The sequence below is a fragment of the Aethalodelphis obliquidens genome, unplaced genomic scaffold (assembly GCF_003676395.1).
Source record: "Aethalodelphis obliquidens isolate GAN/ISIS:26980383/991018 unplaced genomic scaffold, ASM367639v1 scaffold4, whole genome shotgun sequence".
Classification (NCBI taxonomy): domain Eukaryota; kingdom Metazoa; phylum Chordata; class Mammalia; order Artiodactyla; family Delphinidae; genus Aethalodelphis; species Aethalodelphis obliquidens.
In genome coordinates this window covers 81814617-81823516 of record NW_020837948.1, presented here as the reverse complement: position 1 = coordinate 81823516, position 8900 = coordinate 81814617, and the positions used below count along the sequence as shown (strand labels likewise).

Here is an 8900-nt window from a genome sequence, read left to right as displayed (position 1 = left end):
GTCATGCATCAGATTTAGTAATGCATCAGATTTTAAGTACAGCCATACTGATGGCAAAGAGATGAGAGTTGAACAGTGGCATAATTTGTTTTTTGTGTAATAGGGACAAATAATTTCTACATATGCACATATCATTGCACTAATTTTAGATTGGTTTAGAGAAAACTTGGCTGGTGTGGGTGTGGAGAGGAGTGGAGAAACCTTAATTCATTTGACCATGGTTAATACTGGGGGTATAATAAAAATTCTCTGAGTGCAATGGAGCTCAAGTAGGTACCCCATGAGTGGAGTACAGAAACTTTAGTATTTGAGCTATTACCACTATTATATGCTTTGTATATTGTTTGTTGGTTTGTTTTAACACTATCTACTCTTCATTAGTTTAGATATGAATCAAAGCAGTGAAGGATGTATGAAAAAGATTAGCAACGTGAATATTGACAAACTTATAAATGACTTCTCACAGATAGAAAAGGTATGTAATGATATCAAACAGTTGTAGAATATAAGGAAAAGTGGAACAGATTTTGCCAATGGAGGGAGTTGGGAAGAAAAAAAATGTACAAAAAAATAAGCAAGGTAAAAATAATGGAAATGCATTTTGCTAAGCCCCTCTCTCTCATTTTTAAAATCTGTATTTAAAACATGTGGTTTTGGCTCGTTTATACTAATATATCAACATGTTTGTGGGGCAAGGGAATTAATAATTGATACACTTTTGCTAAACTTAAAGGGGAAATACATGTGTAAGTACCCAGGATGTCCATAAATTCAAGAATGGTTTAGTAAGAATTGAAGTAGACTCAATCCTCAATCTCTTGCCATTATGACTAACTCTTAATTTTTTAGTCTTTCCTATTTTATTTGTTCCCTTTTTCTTCTCTTTTGCCTAAAAGCAGACTTGATTAAAATCCCCCTCCCCAACTCTGGACAAATTACATGGTAGACCGTACCCACAAGTATATATTAGGCTTTTTCTCTCCTCCTGTGTCTGGGAGAGGAGTAGGAATAGCTGTTGAGAAATGTAGATGGATAAATTAAAGACTTGGGAGGTGGATTTGTGAAACAGGAATAGGAGCGGGAATAATACCTACTTCTATTTTCTCTCCTTTTCTTATCATCCTTCTCTATTCTTTCTTTTCCTCTGTACAATTTAGTATTGCCATAATGCAAGAATTTTCGTGACAATGGGTATTTTGAGATAACATGAGCTTTTTTTTCAACGATGAACCTGGGTTTTCTTAACCAAGTGATTCTGACCAAAGTAAGAGAGAAAGAGAAGGAAATAAGCACTTTGGTGGGAGAAGAATTTGTACAAAGTATTTGAAGATTAATTTGGAATTAGCTCTTATATTCTTAGACATTTTAAATAAGAAATATTGTTCATTTTTTGATGTTATAATGGTACTGTCCTTGTATTTTTGAGTCATCTCTTAGAGATGCATATAAATGATAATATTTATGGATGGAACAATATAATGTCAAGGAGTTGCTTTGAGATAAATTCAAAAGTGGTGAGACTAGGATTGGGTAAAGGTATAGATGATACAGGACAGGTCATGAATTGATGATTTTTGAAGGTGCTTGAAGGATACATGGCAGCTATTTCACTATTCACAAAGATATCAAAGAGATATGTTGAAGAATATTTATTCATTGTCTATAATAGCAAAAAGTGGAAACAGCACAAATCTTCCTCAGTAGGGAACTATTTAAATAAATTATATTCATGAATGAAACAATGCAGCTGTTAAAAAGAATGAGGCAGACCTTTATGTGCTTATGTGACATCATCTCCAAGAAAATAGTACTAAGTGGAACATCCAAGGTACAGAACAGAGTAAATACGACCCTTTCCTATAGTTGTATAGTCACAAAATATTTTGGAAATATTTATAAGGAATTGTTAATCGAAGGACTGGAGGTTGAATAGTTGGAAAGAAGGAGGTTCAAATTAGATCATATTTTTACTTTTTATAACTTTTCATAAGTGTTCATCTGTTTTAACTTTTTATCATCTTACTCTTTAAATTAAAGATAAATTAGAAAGTTGGCTTATTCAAGAATATATGCCAGGCTTAATTATTAGACTCTCAGGTATTAAATGGTTTGTATTTTCATTAGTCTTCATATCTTTAGGTAAAAAATCAAAAGAGCAGCATTGATTTAGTGGTAATATGTATTCTGTTTCTTCTATAGAGGATGATAGAAAACAGTGGAAAGAACAATATACTGGATATGCAGTTGGAAAAAGCTAACTGTTTATTGAAAGCAATGCAAACAAAGGAGGTCGCAATTAAAGAAGGTTAGTTCTCTGCTGCCTATAGAAATAGTAATTCTAATGAGTGTGCTTTTTGCTGTAACAGTGATTTTACATTTGTAAAATATTTTAAATTCACATAGAACTTTCCAGACTATCATTTCATTTTATCCTTAATATAAACCTGAAAGACAGATAGGACTGGTATTACTATTCCACCTTGGTAATGAAGAAACATGAACAAAAGAAGGTAATCTGGGGCTTCCCTGGTGGCGCAGTGGTTGAGAGTCTGCCTGCCGATGCAGGGGATGCGGGTTCGTGCCCCAGTCCGGGAGGATCCCACATGCTGCGGAGCGGCTGGGCCCATGAGCCATGGCTGCTGAGCCTGCGCGTCCAGAGCCTGTGCTCCGCAAGGGGAGAGGCCACAACAGTGAGAGGCCCGCGTACCGCAAAAAAAAAAAAAAAGAAGGTAATCTGTCTGAGTCCAGTCAGCTAAGAAATGGCTAATCCAGGGACTTCCCTGGATTTGGCGGTACAGTGGTTAAGACTTCGCCTTCCAACGCAGGGGGTGCAGGTTCAATCCCTGGTCGGGGAGCTAAGATCCCACATGCCTCGCAGCCAAAAAACCAAAAACATAAAACGGAAGCAATATTGTAACAAATTCAATAGACTTTTTAAAAAATGCTCTACATTAAAAAATCTTAAAAAAAAAGAAATGGCAAATCCAAGGCTCAGTCCAGGTCTTCAAACACATGGAAAAAGTACAGTTGAATTCCTGCCTCACAATTACACCAGAAGAAATGTGAGATGGGTCAAAAATTTTAGTGTTAAAAATGGGCTGTCCTAGTCTGAAGCTCTCCCCTCACTTCTTGGACGTCCACGCCATGCGCTCAACTGAGCTCCCAGCAGCCGCCATCCACACTGCCTCTCCTTGCCCTACACCTTCTCTGTGCACCCATCAGCCCTCAGGGAGCCTGGGAGCCTGGGCATCCAGCCTGGCACGGTGCTACTCATTGAGAAAGCGGCATTTCTCTGGGGCACAAAGGTCTGAGACTGCACTCAGATGAACCAGCTGCAGTGGCAACTTTGCCCCAGGCCTGGTAGTGCTGGGCTTCCCATGCAACCAGTTCCAGGCATCAGGAGAACACCAAGTACCAAGAGAGCCTGAATTCCCTCAAGCTCATCAGAGATGGTCACGCTTTTCCAGAAGTGTGTGATGAATGGCACGCAGATGCACCTGCTTTACGTCTTCCTGTGGAAGGCCTTGCCCTAGCCCGCTGACAACCGCTGTTTTCAACAGAGTCCAAGTTCATCACCTGGGCTCTGTGTGCTGCAACGCTGTTGCCTGGAAGTTAGAGAAGTTCCCCAAAGATGCGTCTGTGCCCAGCATGGAAGCCCTGCTGTCCCAGGAGCCCAGCTGTGCCTAGGGCTCCCCTCCTACCTCTGCTGCTTGCCAGTCACAGTGGTGCCCTGTGGGGGGGTCTCGTCCATAAGGTATTTCCTCTACACCTGCGTGCAGAAGCCACCTGATAACCAGGAAGATCCCCCTAGACGGATGCTAGTCCTGTCCATCCCAGCCTTCCCTTTGCCAGACCGAGGGTCCTTACTAATAAAGAGCTGGGCATCAGAAAAAGAAAAAAGAAGAAGAAGCTGTATACATATAATTCCTCACTACGTCAACTGAGAGGGCATAAAGTCAGTAGGAACAAACGAACCTAGCACCAAGATCTTGGTTTCTAATACCGTCTTATAATAAAAGGAACCAGGGCTCCTTGAAGAAATGGTTGATTCTAAGACTGGGGCAAGAAATATATAAGATGAGTCTAAAGCATCTTGTAGTACCAGAAAATAAGAAAGTGCTCAAAAAGAAAATAAAAACTCCACAATGATAGGGGTATGTTAAAGGGATAAAGGACCCAGGTGAAAAAATTCTCAATGACCAAAGCTGGAATGATTTGAGCAACAAAATAGATAAAGTAGTATTGGATTATAACTCAAAGTATATAATAAATATCCATGAGTACATACTGATAAAAATAAATGATTAAATAAATAAATGGGGATGAAGAGATAAATCTCTGCAGAATTCCAAATAACTTATGTAAATGACTTGGCCTCAAGGAAGTATATCATAACACCCCACTCATCAGGTGCGGGCTGTGTATAGTGACTTTCTTCACTATAGGGAAACATACAGAATGGAAAAGGAGGTGGTGGAGAGTAACTATATAGTGGAAAAATCTGACATACACGACCTAAGGCAAGTAATCAAGGTCAACGTGGTGTAATGTTGATAGTATATACCTTTGCTATGATGTGATGAAGATGGCACTCTACCTCTATGTTCTTCCCCCCCATAACCTCCTCGAATCATGAGATAAGCATCAGACAGATTCACATAGAGGGACATGCTACAAAATACCTGGCCAGTACTCTGCAAAACTGTTAAGGTCATCAAAAACAAGAAAACTCTGAGAATCTATCACAGCAAAGAGGACCCAAGGAAGACATGACATCTAAATGTAATGTGGGGCTTCCCTGGTGGCACAGTGGTTGAGAGTCCGCCTGCCGATGCCGGGGAACACATGTTTGTGCCTCGGTCCGGGAGGATCCCACATGCCGCAGAGCGGCTGGGCCCATGAGCCATGGCTGCTGAGCCTGCGCGTCCGGAGCCTGTGCTCCGCAATGGGAGAGGCCACAACAGTAAGCGGCCCGCGTATGGCAAAATAAATAAATAAATAAATAAACAAATGTAATGTGGTATTGTGGATGGAATCGTAGAACAGAAAAAGGACATTAGGTAAAAATTAAGAAAATCAGAATAAAGCATAGATTTTAGTTAATAATAGTGTATCAACATTGGTTCATTAATTATAGCAAATATACTGTACTAAAGTAAGATGTTAATAATAGGGGAAACCAGGTATAGAATATTTGGCAACTCTCTGTAATATCTTCCCAATTTTTCTGTATATCTAAAACTGTTCTAAAAAATAAAGTTAATTAAAGGTCAAAAAATGAAGCCACAAAAAAAAAAAACTAGAAGAGAATATAGGGGGTTTTGTTTTTATGTTTTTAAAAACTGAGAAAGCCTTTCCAAGAGTGACATCTACCAGTGGATATCTGGTTAAATAAATTATGGTATGTTTATTTAACGAAATACTATGTAACTGATAAAAAAATGAACTACCTTTATATGATATAACATAATCTCCCACATATAGTAAATGAAAACAACAATGTACACAACAGTATATTATCATTTTTATAAAAATGTATCTTAATGCACACACAAACACCCTCTCCCCTATATGTTTGTATATCTCTGGAAAGCTAAACAATGGCCCGGTAACAGTGCTTGCTTTGATGGGAAGGAAACTGGCTAGTTTTGGGGCAGAGATTGGCGAGATAGTCACTTTTCACTAAACTTGTGTTTCATGTGTATGTATTACTTGAAAAACATAATCAAATACTTCTTTAAAATCCAGTTATACTTATTCTAAATCTAATGGCCTTTTTGCTGAATAATACGCAGTAGAAGTGAAAGAACAAGTGAGAATGATATCTTAGAAAGCAAAATGTATACTAATTCACTTAGAGAGGAAGAACAAACTACATATAATGATTGGACTTGTTCAACAATAAAGAATGATATCTTGATATTTTATTTTCTTCACTTGATACCAGATAAACAATGTCTTTGCCAGCTCAAGATGGTATAATATTGATATTGAGGATCATATACTATTAAAAAAAAAAACCTTTTCATACATAATTGTATTTAATATTTACAACTGCTTTATGAAATAGATATTAATGCCCAAATTGCTTGTTAATGATAGAGCCTAAATGTGACCTCAAAATAATCACTGATTTACTAAATTATACAGTATAAGCAGTAGCTTAATATTCTGAGCTCTAGTTTTTAAGAATTGGATAGGATAGTATACTTCAAATTACACTGTAAAGTCCAACAGAAATGATAATGCAGGTAAAGATTTGCAAAGAGAATTAAAAGCTATTATTCTAAAATAATGAATGGTATTCTATTGATACCTTTTGAAGAATTCCTTATTGAGCCAGTTTCCTTTGTTTTTTTTTTTAAAAAAAAAAAAGGTGTGGGCTTCCCTGGTGGCGCAGTGGTTGAGAGTCCGCCTGCCGATGCAGGGGACACGGGTTCGTGCCCCGGGCCAGGAAGATCCCACATGCCGCGGAGCGGCTGGGCCCGTGAGCCATGGCCGCTGAGCCTGCGCGTCCGGAGCCTGTGCTCCGCAACGGGAGAGGCCACAGCAGTGAGAGGCACACGTATCACAAAAAAAAAAAAAAAAAAAGGTGTGTTGAGAGAGCCACCTTGTGTTCTAAATTTGAAAATACACATTTTGGGAACATTCAGTATACTTTCAGTTTCAGGGCTCTGTTTTCAATTTGCTGATTACTGAGGTACCATATTTCATAAATGCTGGATTCATGCTTTTAAAGGCACAAAGACAAGTGATGGCAGGATCTATGCCTCCATTTTTAATTGTAGCAGCTAATACAATACCATACATGAAGTAGGTAATGTCAGTTGTCACTTAACCATCATTCTATTACTGAGAAACAGCAAGAGAAAAAAAATGGATGATGGTGGGAACTTTGTCTGAGCTGGTGGTGGGGAAGGTAGAGGGGGAATGGGGAGGAGTAGAACCTTATACTTGCATAAAGATTTTAACTTCTACAAAATACTTTCATTTCTATTAGTGTAGTTGAAAAAAGTACATGGAGACTGAGTGCAAGACCTCTAACTGAAAGGTGAAGTTTTGAATTCTCCCCTCACAGTACTGGTTCTTTCAGTTAGTTAATAAATACAAAAACTATTGAACACCTATGAAATAGTTACCACTTTAGAAGCAAGGAATATCAAAATAAATATCTTTACCTGAAAGAGTTCACTATCTAGTGGGAGAAACCACAAATAACTAAAATGTAATGTGAACAATGGAGAAAAGCAATATATACAAATTGTTATGGGACACAGGAGAGAAATAGTAACAATAACAATGTTGAATATTTGTGAGTGAATTTAGAAAGTATATTTTTTCATTTGTTTGTCAGAACAGTCTAATATATGAGAATAGTAGCTTACCCAGTGTGTCATAGCTACAAAGTAAAGAAAACGCTAATCTGGTTCCTCTGATTCCAAATTTCATGGTTTCATCAGCATATCCTACAATTCCTGAGGAAGTACTGAATTAAGAGCACAGGATTTGAAATGCGAAAAACCTACGTTCAAAACTAGACCTTCCATATACTGTGGAATCTTTGTTAAGTAACCAGACATCTATGGGTGACTTCCTCCCTTTGCAAAATCACAGTAATTATACCAACTTCTCAGTATCAGATGGAATACTGATTATGATGTTTATAATGTACTTAGTGTAATGCCTGGCAGGGTAAACATTCAATAATAGTACTTTATTATACCTAGACAATTTTTATTGTTAGACACAAATGTGGTATTTAATATTTAACCATCAAAACAGATACCCAACTAAAATGGAAACTAGTCAGTGTGTCACACTAATGCATAGTGCCTGAATATCGGCCGTGGGCCTCTAAAACAAAAAGAAAGAGCATAAGGTTCCATATTTATTAGCTGTTAAGCCAAGCACATACGAATGAAATTGCCCCAATCTTTCTTTTTAAAAATATTGTTATTCTTTATGAAGTTTTCATCATTATATATTTAGCTAGTATAATTATAAACTTAAACTAGTACAACCTGGGTTTCTCAAATTTATAGTAAAAATGTGATAGCAATAACTATCACAGAGTCTGTCTCTGGCTCTGTTCTTGCCCCCTTTCCAGGGCCTCCCACCTACTCAAATTACTCTGAAGAAGTGGTCTTGCACTGGTCTTCTTGGTGGTAGTAAAGTAGTTAGAATCATTGACTTTGGTGCTGGACTGCTGGAGTTGATGTTGTAGCTCTACCATCTACTATTTATAACTTTGGATAATTTGCTAAACTTCTGCATATCAATTTCCTCATATGTAAAATGAGGCAAATACTAGGACCAATGTCATAAGGTTAAGAGGGTTAAATGATTTAATATTGGCAAAGCACTTTGAATATCAATACAATATTATTTTCACACCACAGTTTCTCCACTTATTCCTTTCTTACTATGATATTGCCTGTCAATCAATCAATGACTTAACAAATATTTATGGAAAGACTATTATGGACCACAACTGTTCTAAGTACTAAGGAGAAATAGTAAAAAAGAAAATAGTCCCTGCTATCCTGGAGCTTACAGCCAAGTGGACTGATTAAAGTTACAGAAGTTGCTACCATCAGCTGTTGCTGGTGATAACCAAGGGTATACTGAAAGCTTATATGCACATGTCAGGGCACTAATGCTTGCAAAGGAGGTTCCATCTCCCATTATGCAAGAAGACATTGGCACCAAAGTTGCTGATGCCTTGTAACTCAGCACACTGAGTTTTTACTTTTATTGCTACTCCCTTGCTCTAGGACTCAGGCAAAGAGGACAGGTTAGAGAACAGTGAGGAAGAAAAGCATTATTTTCTCCCAAATGACACCTCATCAGCTCTATTTTCGAACAGAACTTAATGTTCCTTGACTCTCTTTCCTTAGAAT

The 8900-nt window shown here is 37.7% G+C and overlaps 1 protein-coding gene across 1 annotated transcript in view; it reads left to right on the top strand.

The window, feature by feature from the left end:
* Positions 1-356: 356 nt before the first annotated feature.
* Positions 357-8900, top strand: part of CCDC152 (coiled-coil domain containing 152) — a 28449-nt gene continuing 19905 nt past the window's right edge. The window contains exons 1-2 of the mRNA XM_027101184.1: positions 357-475; positions 2200-2305. Of these exons, the coding sequence (XP_026956985.1) occupies positions 389-475; positions 2200-2305 (193 nt within the window). The 5' untranslated portion in view covers positions 357-388. The remainder of the gene's footprint in view (positions 476-2199; positions 2306-8900) is intronic.